Raw genomic sequence first — 15,148 nt, 5'->3', positions numbered from 1 at the left:
TTGATGAATATGTGTAAACAAACAAAGTCGCATCAATGTGTAACTAATTAATTGATTGATTGACTGATTGATCATAATAACTGAGGGGCAGGTAGGGGTTCGGGCCATATTCCAAGTGAGTCAATCTTCAGCGGTCTCCCTTTTTTCCCCCCTTTCCTTATTAAATAATCCACAGCTTTCATTAAATAGAAAGAAAAAGAATAAGTAAAAAAGGCATCTTGCTTTTGACTTTTTTAGCTGGCTTCTCATCAATGAGTGAGATTTTAGAATACTGAAAGAAGAGATGCCTTCTTGACATTTAATTGGCTAAACATGGTTGCGTATCTATGCACTACAATACTACATCTTCCATACAGTAACTTGTACAATCTATATTTTTAATCAAAGTATATATTAAATATATATTTAACATAAATATACTAAATAAAATGTAATCCTTACCTTATCAGAAAGAATGAACAACCTGTAGATACCATCTTATAAAATTGATTAATTCCACATGGAGGGTTGCTCAGCAGCTCGTAATAGCAATTCCCTGTATTTTATAAAAATATTTACCCAGGTGTACTGGTGACCATTGTTCAGTGTCAATCAAACCAGCAAATCTTCCTTCAAGTTAAAAAAAATATACAACCGAAATAGCCAGCACAGCACAAGTAGATGATCACACAGCAGTTCACCCTCTGTTAAGTAGCTCTCTCTCTCTCTCTCCCTCCCCCTCTCTCTCCCTCTCTCTCCCTCTCTCTCTCTCCCTCTCCCTCTCCCTCTCCCTCTCTCTCTCTCGGAGTGTATTCCAGTGCAAACCTAATCTGAGGGTGTAAGACTACCAGCTTTTAGCTGATCACAGTCACTGTAAAGTCATTGGTCATTGGTCAAAATGTATTGTTTTTAAAACTTCAAAAACATTCAAGCTAAACACATTGGCAATACTACTATCCCTGAGTGACTAAATGAGAATTTGTGGAGTCGAAGGATAATATGTATAAACTTTAAAGCATATTCTCATCAAGTATGGGTTATGGATTTGCCTCCCATGATTCCTTGCTGTCGTCAAGTTTGATTAAATTACTACAATCTCATTCCAAACCTTTCTTTGAAAATAAACAAGCACGTATGTTTTAGGGTATCAAATCTAGCATTTTCATTATGCTAGTCACTGTGACACCACGCGAAAACTTTCCAATTCTAATTAATTATAATCTTTACCAGCAGCCTTGTGTGATAAGTATTTCCTTGCATCATTTAATGATTAGCACTTAGACAGCTTTCACCCTTGATTTATACTCATGTCTTCAATCACTCATTTATAGTTCATGTTCATCTCAACCACTTCATGGAAGTCATCATTATAATGAAGGCATGCAAGGGCTATATGCCCTGCTCCTTCATTGCCATGCTATTAAAGCTTTAGTCAGGGAGGATGAACTATAGTTATGACTAACAAATCCCAATATTGTCATTATGAACACAGTAAAGTCCAGTCTTTCTGACTGGTCTTAAATTATTAAATTTAACATCTAAACTTAAAATTCTCCAGAAATGGTAATGCAGATTGAACTTATATTTGGTCACATTACAGTTGATTCCATAATGCCACAATTGCCTTTTTAACAAAGGTCATTTGATTTGTAAAAAACAAACAAACAAACAAACACAAACACTGGGCTAAAGATACTGATTACAAGCTATACAGTATATGGAGATATGTGTCACTGCATATATTCTGTTTTCGCACATTCTGATAAAATACACAACAACCGTTTAGTAAAAGAAACAAACATAAAAAACATAAAAGAAACACAACATAAAAAGAAATACTGGTAGCCACCGCTACACCACAGCCTTCTAACAGATGTAAAAATGTAAGATTTTAGTTGATTTTCAAAAAAGTTGACATCTGAACTTGACCTTGATTTCAAGGTCACTGAGTTCAAAGATTTTTAGTGGCTGCAACTTGGTAATTATTTGAAAATCTTTGGTGACGTCCTTCTTGAGTTATCGCTTTCAGGAGATTTTCAGATTTTATCCCTGAATTTGTCAAACATAGCAGATATCCTTGGAAGAAGAACATAGTAAGGACTTTTGTGAGCAAAACATCTACTAATGCAATATAGATTTTTCATGCAGTGAGTAATCTGCCTAAAATCAACACTATATTTCTTATTATGAGTACCACATGAAGAGAGTAAATTCCACATTTAAGACTTAATAAGATGGAGAGGAGACAAAGATATCTCATATAAGTTACAAAATGAAGACTACTTAAAAATTAGAGGATCATAAAAACTTTTGCTGGGTAGTTTTAACAGAGGAGCACATTGTTAGTCGTGTGCCTGCAATTAGGACACCAATTCACTAGAAGTAATATCATTCTAGTACATTTTAGTGCATCTGCATGAACATTCAGAGAGACTAAACTCAACCAGTTTCAAAGGATTGTATGTATGAACGTGCTTGCAAATATTGTGTGTACAAGGACTGGGAAAAGAAGAAAGTTGGAATTAAGGGTTAATAACAGATTGAACATTGTTGGAGGAACTGAAGTTAAAATACTGCATACCTCCCGCAGTTGAACTCTGACTTTAGTGATGGCCTTCATCCAATGAAGTCTGGATTGGGAAAAGGGTAATGGTGGTCCATCATCATCATGGAAACTAGGTCTAGGTTACATGGATTGAAGCATTAGATGAAAAGAAGAGAAAGAGGAAATCTCTCAGTTCTCAGGCATTTTCATTATATCAAACACATTTGAATTACAAGCAAAAATGTACCTGTGGAGTTTGGGGGATCCTGTCTCTGCTGTAGTATCACTTTTTATGTCCTGTCTTTTGTCAGGGGACAGCCTATCCATCTCCCGCTCACTGACCACAGAGTGTCCATTGATGGAGAGATTTGTGCCATTTGTGCGTAGCTGCCCATTGGTAGAAGGGTGAAAACCAGTACTATGATAGGAGTGGAAGGACTCCTCCAGTTCTGACCCTCCAGTGCTCTCGTGGCCAGTCTCACTAAGCTGGGAGCTGGTCTGGCTAAGATTTCCTGATGACCCAAAGCGACTACTTTCCACTGGACTACAATGGTGAGAAAGGAGTGAGAAAAACATTCAGAATGGTGAAATATCATTTCTGAATATTTTATAGTTTTAAGTTTGCACTACAAAAGACTGAATGGATTCGTAAAATATGATGATTACTAGATGTACACGTAAAAAAATATTTAATAAATAAAAGTGTATAAATTAAAGCAGAATTCCATGACAATGTTGCAAACAACTTAATTCATAAAATGTATATAGCCCAATTCACAACAACAGTTGGCTCAAGATGCTTTACTCAATTGCTGAAACACATACACACATATATGTGTATATGTAGAGAGAGAGAGAGAGAGAGAGAGAGAGAGAGAGAGAGAGAGAGAGAACGGTATAACAATAATAACAATATAATGATATAGTAATAAGAATGTTTGAGTACAATGTAGATTCAGCCAGAAAGTTAAAACTCAATACAACATTGTTGTGGAATTCGGATTTAAAATGACAAATGATACAGCAGATACTAAACACAAAAAGGCCACACTGAACAACACAGACAAAGACACAAAATAACTAAATTAGTGAAAATTGACTGCAAAACTGAATAGGAAAAACTTTTTTTTCCCAAAATTCCCACTTCACAAATGGGGGCAGGGAGGGAGGATGCCATTTATTGTACTTTTACTAGCCTTTTTGTATTCAACAGAAGATTGGACTGGTTGTCCAGCTGCACTCCAGAGTTAGGACCTGCAGAGGGGTGAATTTCTACAAGCCTTTCCTCCTCTTTTGGGGTCAGGGATGCTGAAGGATCTACATCAGGAGTGGAGATGCAAATCTGGGGAGTTGCTATATCATCTGTGGAACCTACCGGTACAGTTTTTTCGGCTTCAGTTGTTTCGACCTTTTGTACAGTCTCATTGCTTGCTGAACTGTTGTTAGTTTGGAGTTGAGAAGTTATAACTGGGACAGCTTGTGATTTGGATGGCTGTGTCTGCTGAGGAAAACCTGCATTTTCCCCCAGTAATGAAATGGTGGATGGCTCTTGTTTTTCAGTATTAGGTTTTTCCTCTTGAAATACGCCTCCAGAAAGGTTTTTCAGCCCTGAAATTAGGCTACTACCTCCTTCTGTCTGAGACAATGATGAAGCAAGTGATGGTGCTGATGACATCAGGGATCCAAGAGATTTTACTGCATTGCTCTGTGCTGATATAAACCCAAACAAAGACTTAGCTTGAGAAGGCTCTGCATTGTTGGGCAACTGATTAGGAGGTGAAGTAACATTAACATCTGCCTCTGTGACATCAGGTGGGACTGACTTGTCACTTTCTTTACTCTCAGGGTCCTCTTTAATAACCATGGGCTTCTCATGTATCACTTCTCCCTCCCCTTCTGGCTTTTCTTTTTCATTGTTAACTACCTGATGAATGACAGAAATGTCTTTTGCTGCACTTGAAACAGTAGAAGTTTTTAAACAAGCTGTTTCAGTTTCCCCAGCACTGTCATTTATTAAGCTGCCAGGCTTCACTTGATCTTTATCTTGCAATGTTGAGCCCATCATTATATTTGCACTGGTGATTGGTTTGGGTACCGCTGGCACAGATTTAGATGGCTTAGGTGGTTGTCCCATTGCACTGGCTGTTGGTTTTGGTATAGCTGGCACAGATTCAGATGGCTTAGGTGGTTGTCCCATAGCCCCAAACAAAGATCCTCCTATGCCACCAAGTAAAGTTGATGCTCCAGTTTGTGATCCTGCAGTCTGACCAGTAGCTCCTCCAAACATTCCTCCAAACAAAGAACCACCAGCCTGAGGTGTAACTCCAGAAGCTCCAAACATTCCACCCAGTAATGAGCCACCACTCTGGGGAACTGCAGATTTGGTGCTGGATCCTCCCCCAAACATCCCACCTAATATTGAACCTCCGGTGGTGGGGGCAGTGGCTTGAGTAGCAGACTGAGGAGCGGACCCTTTAAATAAGCCTCCAAGTAATGATCCACCTGTCTGGGGAGACGCTGCCTGGGCACTGGGGCCTCCAAAAATACCCCCTAGTATTGACGCACCAGTCTGAATGGAGGAAGGTTGGGGTGCTGTTCCTCCCAATCCAAAAGGCTTTTGCTGTTGCTGACCTTCAGTGGGAGTAGGTGTTGGTTTGAAAAGGGTGGACGTGAAGCTAGTAACTGTATCTGACTTGTCTGGCACTGGAGGTTTCTGCTGTTCTTGGGCCAAAGAACTTACAGACTGAGGGAATTGCATTTCCTCTTCTGCATTAGATGTTTTTGTATCTTGACTCAACTGACTACTACTTGCAATCTCTGAATTTACAATTTGTTCTGTTGATGCACACATTTCAAACTCTTTAGACTGATTTTTTTCAGATAAAGCAGTTTGCTTATCAGTATCTTGGCAACTTACTTCTTCTATGAGACTATCCTCACCTTTAGACAAGCTTGCAGCAAGAGGCTGAACTTTATTCTCAAGTGTATTTGGGATTTCCACTTGATCGTTGCTTTTGATCAAAGTATTAATTTCACTTTTATCACCACCAGTTGAAACAGTTTTACTGTCAATGGCTTTTTGTTGATCAGTTATAGTTGATGTAGTGCTGTTGAGAGTGGTAGTTGATATTTTGTCATTATTAGATGTTGGAGTAGTTGTTGCATCTGAAGTAGATCCTCCAAACACTGAAAACAAACTTGTGTCATTTGGACCAGAAGCGCCAGTTAAAATACTACCTAGAAGAGATGTACCTGTCTGTACACCAGCTGTTGGAGATGGTGAACTGCCCAAAATCCCTCCGAATATAGAGTTTTTATTTTGAGTTGCGGAAGTCTGATCAGCCCCACCAAAACTTCCACTTGTGGACCCACTAGTTTGCACAAGAGATGAAACTGTTGAACCACCGAATATACCACCCAAAATAGACCCAGCAGACTGGGATCCAGCAGCCTGGGAAGCAGATCCTCCAAATAAGCCTCCAAGTAATGATGACCCTGGCTGTGATCCTGTAGTTTGGGGAACAGAACCACCAGTCTTGTTGAGACTAGCTTGTGGAGCAGTCTGCGGTACAGACCCTCCAAATAACCCACCTAGCAATGATCCTCCTACTTGAGATGATGGTGTTTGAGGTGAAGAACCTCCAAACATTGCCCCTAACAGAGAACTTCCAGTCTGTGAAGAGGGCTGAGGGGCAGAACTTGCAAACACTGAAAATAACCCCTTGGCTGATTGGTCTTTCAGGCCCGATGATCCAGGTGTAGATCCTGTAGTTGACAGATCTGTTTTGGTAGAACTTGGCTCAGTGCTGGGTGTAGAAAATAAAGAAAGAAAACCTTTTCTTGGCTCATCTGAGATAGATCCAGTTGAAGATGGAGGATGTGGGTCTGATCCACTAATCACGGAGGCTGAAGGTTCTTTAGAAAAAGAAGGATCCTGGGGTGCACTCTCTGTGCTCATTTCCTTATGCACAACACCACATTCTAAATTTGAGTGCTTAGACATAACATCACTGGCTTCAAATGAGTCACCACAAGTATTTGTGGTAACTACTGTAATATCACTAGATGGGACAGCATGCACTTGACAGGAGTTACTATCAGATTTGTTCCCTGAGAATTCACTAGAAGGGGCATCTTTGAGGACATGGCCACTTGAAATAGATGCCATCTGGGAAGAACTTTGTTGTGAATGAATAGCTGGGGACTCTTTGGCAGAGGTGGCAGCAGATGAACTGGGAGTCTGTTGTGGTGTTGGCAAAACATCGTTAAAAACAGAACACATACTCTTGGTTGGTTCTTTTGGGACTGCAGTCCCTGGTGTGTAGGGCATGTTTGTATCCCCTCCAGTTCTTGGTGGTTGAGGGGAACTAGGACCACTAAACACGGAAAACAATGTTTTTCTTGGATTTTCAGTAGAGGCAGACAATCCACCGAATATACCCCCAAGAACAGAGGTAGCTGTTTGTCCTTGTGGTAGAGGCTGTTCTTGTGGTTTAGATTGTGCCTGTGGTCCCCCTTGTTGTTGAGTTTGTGACTGGACTACTCGTTCTTGAAATGGTCTTGTTGATGACTGTGTTTGTGGCGGGTTGGGATCACTAAACATTGACAACAGCCCCTTCATTGGGCTTTCAGCTGAACTTGATGATCCAGGAAGAATTCCCCCTAGAAAAGATCCAGTTTGATTTTGAGATTGTTGGGTGCTGTGACTGCCGAACATTGAAAGGAACCCTGTAGATGGAGGATCCTTTGGAGGGATAGTTCCCCCCTGTGGCGCCTCAGTGTTGGGCCTGGTTTCGTTAGGAGGTGCATGAGGAGTTGATGCTGACAACTTTGATAATAAACTTTTACCAAGTGTTTCCTGTTGAGAAGGCTGTGAAGGTGTGCTTGATGGGTGTGTTTGAGACAATGTCCCAGATTTATCTGTAGTCTGCTGGGTATTTGGCCCTGTAAACATTGAAAATATAGTTTTACCAAGTGATTCTTCCTGTTGACCAGTAGGACCAGACTGGTTAGATGCTGCTGATCCCCCAAATATTTCTCCAACTGAAAATCCAAACAGTACACCAGATGGTTTACTTTCAGTTTCCTGCGTTGTTTGTGCAACAGGCGGCACAGATTGTGAGTGGCTGGCTGCAGAGCCTGTAGGGATACTCTGAGTAGACATTTCCAATATATTTTTATCTGGGATTAGGCTCTGCATGGGCCTAGATGAGCCACTTTGGTCTAACGTTTGCTGTCTCTGAATACCTTTAGATCGAGATGCTGATGTTAGTGAATCCTCTGTAACACTAGGTTTGATTTGCTGTTTTTGTGGTTGAGAGGGCTCAGTGCTAAACAGATTACTGATTGACCCCAAAAGATTTGAAACTCCTGTAGCCTCTTTATTTGTAGTGGCACTTCCTGGTAAGGAGCTTGTGCTGCCAGTTTTGCTCTGTTGATTTGGAGATGTGTCAGTAAATTTATTGAGAACTGGTTTGGTTTCCTCCATTCCTACTGCAGATTTTAGGAAGTTCATCAACCCTGCCTGTGGTTGTTCAGATGGTTTTCCCACTGGTATGTCCATCGGTTTATCCGATGTAGGTTGTCCAGTTGGTGCAGGTTTACTAAGATATTCTTTTGATCCTAAAGACACTGTCACATTGAGGTTTGTTGGTGGAGTCACTTGTTGTACCATGGTAGTCTGCCGCGAAAGTTTAGGTTTCTGAGTTGCATGCGAATTTGTTGAGTGTGTTGCAGGGTGAGTCACTTGAGGTGCTGTTGGTACTGTGGGCAAAATTCTACCCTGTTTGGTAACTGGCGTTTCAATTTGTTGTTTAAAGCTTTCTGTCTGAGTTACAATGGCAGTAGATTCTTCTCTGATTATCTTAGACTTCAGACTCTGAAATCCTGATGAAAGGATGCTTTTAGATTGTTTGTCAGTGGCTTGCTCACATGTGGACTTATTAGAACTGTTCAATTCAACCTGTGATGTTTTGCTGACAAAAGAGGTTATTAGGGAAGAAATCTTCTTAACCTGACGATTAGGTTGCTGTTCTCCTGGAGACACTCTTTTCCTCCATTCTTCCTCTGATACATCATCCACATGTTTTATTGTAACAGCAGTTGATGAACGCCGCCGTTGGCTAGGTTGGTAACAGTTGTAAAGTAAGTGTTGATTAGAATTTGCTGTAGGAGTAGAATTCAGGGAGACCGAAACTTTTTGAGCAAGAAATGTCTTTACTTCCTGGTTATTCCAATATGGGCCAATATGATCTCTATTATGACATGAAAGGTCAATGATGTCATTACAATAATCTTGATATACATAACTAGGCTGTCTTGGATCCATCTTAACTTTGTTTAATGTATAGGATGAGAAATCCACACCAGGCTGCCCTTGAGACAGAAATGAATTCTCAAACATTTGAGAGAATTGTTCAAGATTTAAATTCATAATCTCATTTCCTTTTCTGTAGGCAGCAGACAAATCTAGGGGGGCATTTAGAAGTTGAGAATCTCTGTGATCTTGACCTGGAAGCCAAAGAAGCTCATCTTCATTGTAAAGTGGAATTTTAAAGCCACAGACTAAAACCATCTCATTCTTCAGCCAAGCACTTGGAAAACTTTCTAACTGCTGTGCATTTCCCCAAGATTCACCTTCAGGGGCACATGCATACACATATTCTCCCACTGCATCTGTAAGTAAAGCATAAATATACTCATGATCTGTGTAAACAAAGTAGCCACAGTCACCGTCTTCTGCTGGCCACCACATTCCTTGCTCCAAAAGTGCTAGCCACTGTTGATACCATTCAGTGTCTTGAAGGTACAGGGAGTCTTCGAGGTCTATATTTGCACTTGGAGGATCTACTGGTCTATTCAAATTAAGCTGACTGTGATGGATCATGCCATTGGTGTGAACATGCTGTGAGTCTGGATTATCCATTCCATATTGCCAGTTAGCTGAATAAGATAAGCTTGGAGCAGTTTCTTCATAATACCCTTCATGATATGAAACACCATTCAAGCTATAAGTGCTACCATCATTAAATGAATGCCATTTCCCAAACTTGGCATTACTCTGTTTAGTAGTTAAGTTCAACACACCTTCCTCATTGGGTAAATGTTCTATATTTCCCAAGTCTTCATAACTATTCCATAATTTTCTCTTTGGATATAGATCATCATTTCTATATCCTTCACACTGATGTGGTTTATATTTTTCTTGGTGATAAACAACACCTTGCCATTGCACAGTGTTCTGATTCTCAGGTACTGGTAATGGTGTACTTTCAGAACTCAGCCTATATCCTTGATTCTCTACTGGGAAATGATAACCTAGTGACTCATCCTGAAACTGCTGCCACAGAGCACTTTCACGGATCCACTGGTTTTCATCATAAGAGGGACTTACTGCATATGCAGATAACTGATAAAGGTTTTGACTTGTAGCACTGTATAAAGATGGAGAGCTTCCACCAATATATGGATGCATGGTCATGACTGGTGAAGTTGCACGACTTTGTAAAAGGGAATGGATATTTCCTGCACTATAGGCCATTGGGTTAGTTGACCTAAATGAACCAGAATTATATAACTGAGGCAAATTACCAGTGCTCACTGAGGAGTATGTCGTGCAGCTCTGAAGAGATCTTGCAAAAGTAGCTGATGTACGCAAATCCAAACTCTCAGTATCGACTGACACAGGTGCACTGATTAAAGCATGTCTACTCTTTCCTGGATTGAGAGAATCTGGATTGTCTTTTTGTAAACCATCCCTTCCAAGGTTTACGTTAGCATTTGTTAATATGTCAGAATAAGACTCTATGAACTTGGCTGAAGTAGTCTGTTGTCCACTTATCTGACTTGTTCTTTTCTCTTTTTCTGCCTTTTCTTTTGATTGTTGTTGTGTCATATTATTGTGTGGCTGTTTTTGCAGTGGGCTTTTCATTGTAACTGTATAATTATTGGCCCTTTCTTGAGGTGGTTGTTCTGTTGATGTTTGACAGGTTGTGTGAATACTTTCATTTGATTTTGTAAACTTGTTTAAAAACCCTGAGAGCACTCCCGATTGACCCGCTGTCTCTATCTGTGTTGGATCAGTCTGGTTATGTGGTATTTTGTTTTGCTGTTGTGTTTCATAGGTGTTTTTGGGCTGCAACTGTTGAGCTGTGTTTTCTGAAGGGGATTTAAAAAGTCCAGAAAACAGACTACTTGCATGTGTTGTTTTTTGCGTTGTGCTATTTTTTGGCTGATCTTGACTAGAAACTTGGATATTCTTTGTCTTTATTGGCTCATTATTGGATTTGCTTAGTGTCATTCCATGCTGATGAGCTGATGGTTGACTTTGTGTGTTTATGTTGTCTGCTGAAGCAAATTTGAAAAGTCCAGATAGAAAACCACCTTGTTGGGATGGTGCTTGCTGAAGTGGAACAGTCTGCTGTCGAGCAAATCCTGGTTTATTTGTCTCGTATCGGACACCTTGGTGATTCTGAGGAATGTTTTTAATAGGATGACCTTGGCTTGGACCTTGAGTACTCAGTTGGCTTGGACCTTGTTGACTGCTTTGGTGGTGAACTGTTTGACTCCTTGAAATATTCTCAGAGGATTCAAATTTGAGCAAGCCAGATAGCAGTCCCTTTTCTGCAGTGTGTGTTTGCTGAGTTCTGTGTGAAGTCTGCTGCTGACCAAAGTAATTGCCGGGAATGTTCCTTTGTGCTTCACTATCACGAGATTGTCCCTTTTGTTGCAGGTTTTTGGTAGATGAAATGTTCAATAAACCTGAGAGAAGGCCCCCCATCTGTGGAGTTGAAGAGGTTTGTTCTGGGGCCGTGTGTTGGGAAAATTGTGTGGGATTATTTCTGTTGAATGGCTGATTGTTAGCATGCTGTGATAAATGGCCAGATAAGTCACTACTAGAGCCAAATGTAAGAATTCCAGATAGCAGTCCACCTTGTTTTGGTTGATTGACAGTCTGCTGCTGCATTCCAGATTTCTGATTTGATGTATGTTGGGCTTGTGAGACAGATGACAGTTTACTGTTCTGAGGTTGCTGATTACAGATTACATTCTGGTCTAGACCAGAGGGTGCTGGGGTAGGGTTGAATATGCTGGAAAACCACCCTTTCTCACTATTTTCCTGGTGCACAGGAGGATTCTTGGTCAAGGTGGTCGAAGTTGTTGAAGTCAGATCATGCTGAGGATTCTGTGTTTTTATGGAGGCACTGATGTCTTCACTGGATGCAAACTTTAAAAAACCAGAAAGCACACCACCTTCTGCTTTGGGACATGGCTGAGTGGAAACGTTTTCAGATGAAGAGAAAGGTACTTTAGGCTTACTAGTCAATGCTGGGTCTTCAACTGGTTCCTCTAGTTGGGGGCTCTCTGTGGTTCTAAACACTGGATAAACTGCCACAGGTGGAGCTCCGTGGGGGGGAACAGGGGCAGCAGGTGTGATCAGTGAACTTAATGACTTCTTAAAAGGGCTAAAGAAACTGGTGTTTACAGAATGTGTTGGCCCAGTTGACCTTTCTGGCTCTGGAACAGGAATACTCCCTTTATTCAAAATTGACTGAATTTGTGTCTCATATAAGTTTCTATCATAATTTTGTCCTGAATATTTTTCATGTGAAAGTCTTCTTAATTTTTCTGATTCACTACCTCTGTTATCAAGCCATCTCTCTTCCAATTGTGTATGACTCTGAGAACATGTGGATTCCAACGCCTGTTTGCATTCAGCCAAATTCACATTATCAGCTGAAAAAAGCTTCAAAGGATTTAATCTACCCAAGACTGAGTTTTCTGGAGCACTTTGAGGTTTGGTTACAAGCTTGGGTACATGGTCTTTTGCACTTGTTTGAGTCTGACACCTGCTGGGAGTTTGTGTTTCTTGATGATGACTGTGTATTTTGGCATCATGTGGTGGGTGAGAAGGCAAAGAATTGAATGACTTTTCAGGAGAACTTTCTACTGGAGAGACAATAGCTACGGGAGCTGTGTTATTTGACTTAGGAATGAAGGACAACAATTTTGTTAGTCCAGATTGTGAGGATTGTGCAGATGATACTTGTGGAGATTGGGCAGGCTGTTTAGGGCCTCCACCAACTTTGTCAGTGAGAGAAGTAAACAATGAGCTCATGGCATTTTTTACTCCTGAAATGCCCTGATCAGAAGCAGCATGTGATTGGGATTCTTCTCTTAAATCCTTTGAATTACTTTGCTCCTCCCCAAATGAATCAGTTCTATTGCTACCATAGGAGGACAGCCTAGACTTGCTTGATTTAGGCAGGGATCCATATTTGCTAATTTCCTCTTCTTTTTCAGCCAGGTATTCAGACACTGTTTCAACAAGACATTGAAGCTCATCCATAGGATCAACATATTCATCACTTGGCTCTTCTACAGGAGAGAGCATTGCCTCTGAAACCCATCCTCCTGATTTAGGTTTCCCATACTTCTCCCAAAGGCTCTGTGAATGTTCTATGTGGTCCTCATAGGAGAAAGAATGCCTATCTTTATAATGTCTTTTGTTCTCTGAGCGACACTCATCAGCCATAAAGGCAATGTCATTAACACTGTCCTCTGCTCCTATAGGGTGGTGCAGAGGGCTCTCCATTTCAAAATCAAACTGTGCCTTCCTTCTAGCATCTTGCCCTTTTTTGTATGCCACATAATTCTCCAAAGTGCTGTCCAGCTCATTTTTAGCCCACATCCTTGTTTTGTAGAGAAGCCCATTCTGATATGGTCTTAGATCTGATGTCATACGCTCCTCCTCTTCCTGCATCTCTGCTACCTGTCGCATGAAAAGCTCCCCTCTTTTCTCACGGAGGAGTGCAAGGTCAGCGGGAAAGGTCTCTTTTCTCATTTTGTCTGCTTCTGGACTGAGAAACCCTCCTGGGTCTGTAATCTTTTTCTTTCGCCGACGATCAATAGTATCATAACCCTCAGGATAGGTGGCAGGCAGACCACCACTATGCTTTGTATTCTGATGGATAGGTGAACGTGATAGCTCGGAGTAGGGTCTTCCCATGCGAAAGATAACGCTGTCTTCATCATCTATAAAGTCACTTAGCTGTGGCTTGCTTTGCCCCTTGTATTTGTTTTCCCAATCTTCAACCCCCATGCCAGAATCTACAGGTATAATTCTGACTCTTCCTTTCTGGTTTAAAAAGCTTCTTTTTTTTTTTTTATGTAAAAAAATTAATTTAATGAGGGTGTGGGAATGGATAAAGGGATGGAAAAGAGGCATACAAAAAGAAAAAATGCAAACAGAAACGCAAGTTAAGCCACACAGTAAATTATGACAGAAACAAATCTAAATAAATCTTTTTGTAATGATGACCTGATCTATAATATATATGGTAAGCAATATGTAACATTGCATTCTTTAATAAACATTTTTTGCAGTTTTTGATGATCTTAACTAAACTGCCCAGAAGGCATACCAAAAGACTAGAACATAACATGTTACACATTTCATAAATTTGACAGGGGTAATAAAACTCTTTGTTTGCAAGTGTGAGATTGTGTGCATATAGCTCCATGTTTGCACGTGCCTCACTGAATTTAGATTGTTGTAAATCCCCACTGCAACAAACACGCTTATCAGCACTTCCACAGTCTGTCTGTAAAAGTCTTAACAGGAAATGTCCGCAAAATCACCACCATATGGCATTCATGGTAGAGGTTTTTATGTTACAACTGAAAGGCATGTGTCTGTCACTGACCTATTTCCTCCAGAGGTGTGAAAGAGGGATTTCCTCTTTGTGATATACCCAGAGCATTTCAAACTAACAGAAACTTTAAACAACCCAACACACCCTCAAGACAAAAAGAAACATGAACAATGAAGGTTTTTTTTTTTTCTGTGACTGTAATCACATTTTTTTTCTGATGTAGAATTATCCGGATCAACTCCCTATCAGTCAACACAGGCAGATTTGTAGCAGTCTCACTGGTGCGCATGCATGCTACGGCAAGCACACAAGATTAAAGTCCATGAACCAAGAATATTTGTTTTCTGGACCAAATACTTCCTGACAGCATTTTACTGGCGTTGTAGTGACCATAATAACAACAAAAAAGAATATATTATTTTTGTATGTTAGTAACAATCATCATATAAACACTTTATTTTGGCCATTTGGCCAACAGTAAACAAATAATCCTGATATTCTTCCTGATGTACGGAAGACAAAAACATGGGCTTTTGATCAGGTAAACTATTCATGACAAAATTAATTAAGAGGTAATTACCAATTCTCTGTGAAACAATCTTATCTAAAGTAAACACTTCTGACTAGGTTTTAAACCCTAATTAACGGAGGCACAAGTAATGTCATTATGATACCAATTACATTTGCATGATTTACCTTTATAATTTCATTGATGTTGATTTAACTCTGGTTATTTTTGAGGTCATAATGAATAGACAACTCATTTTCAGTTACATTATTGAAAAGCACTTCTTAAGTTTTGCACTATTTGTGTAAAAAGTGAGAGGGAGAAAAAAAACAAAAACAAAAGGCAAATACAGCCATTACCGCCGTGATTATATTACTTTGCATTAGACGACAGCAGTACACAATAAAGCAACCCATCAAAACTAACTGCTGCAGCGGAAGCAAGAACCATCAGGCTACACTG

The 15,148-nt window shown here is 40.2% G+C and overlaps 1 protein-coding gene across 1 annotated transcript in view; it reads right to left on the bottom strand.

Moving 5' to 3' along the window:
* Positions 1–15,148, bottom strand: part of LOC146628738 (uncharacterized) — a gene marked incomplete at its 5' end in the record, with an annotated part of 54,347 nt that overhangs the window by 23,329 nt on the left and 15,870 nt on the right. The window contains 3 exons of the mRNA XM_085357076.1: positions 2,561–2,660; positions 2,772–3,068; positions 3,721–13,677. Coding sequence (XP_085213202.1) covers positions 2,561–2,660; positions 2,772–3,068; positions 3,721–13,677 — 10,354 coding nt within the window. The remainder of the gene's footprint in view (positions 1–2,560; positions 2,661–2,771; positions 3,069–3,720; positions 13,678–15,148) is intronic.

Source organism: Diplotaxodon limnothrissa, linkage group LG7, assembly GCF_057381915.1.
Source record: "Diplotaxodon limnothrissa isolate DT_005_m linkage group LG7, D_limnothrissa_male_GT1.1, whole genome shotgun sequence".
In the NCBI taxonomy this organism is placed as follows: Eukaryota; Metazoa; Chordata; class Actinopteri; order Cichliformes; family Cichlidae; genus Diplotaxodon; species Diplotaxodon limnothrissa.
The sequence above is the reverse complement of the archived record's forward strand: the minus strand, read 5'-3'. Positions and strand labels throughout refer to the sequence as shown.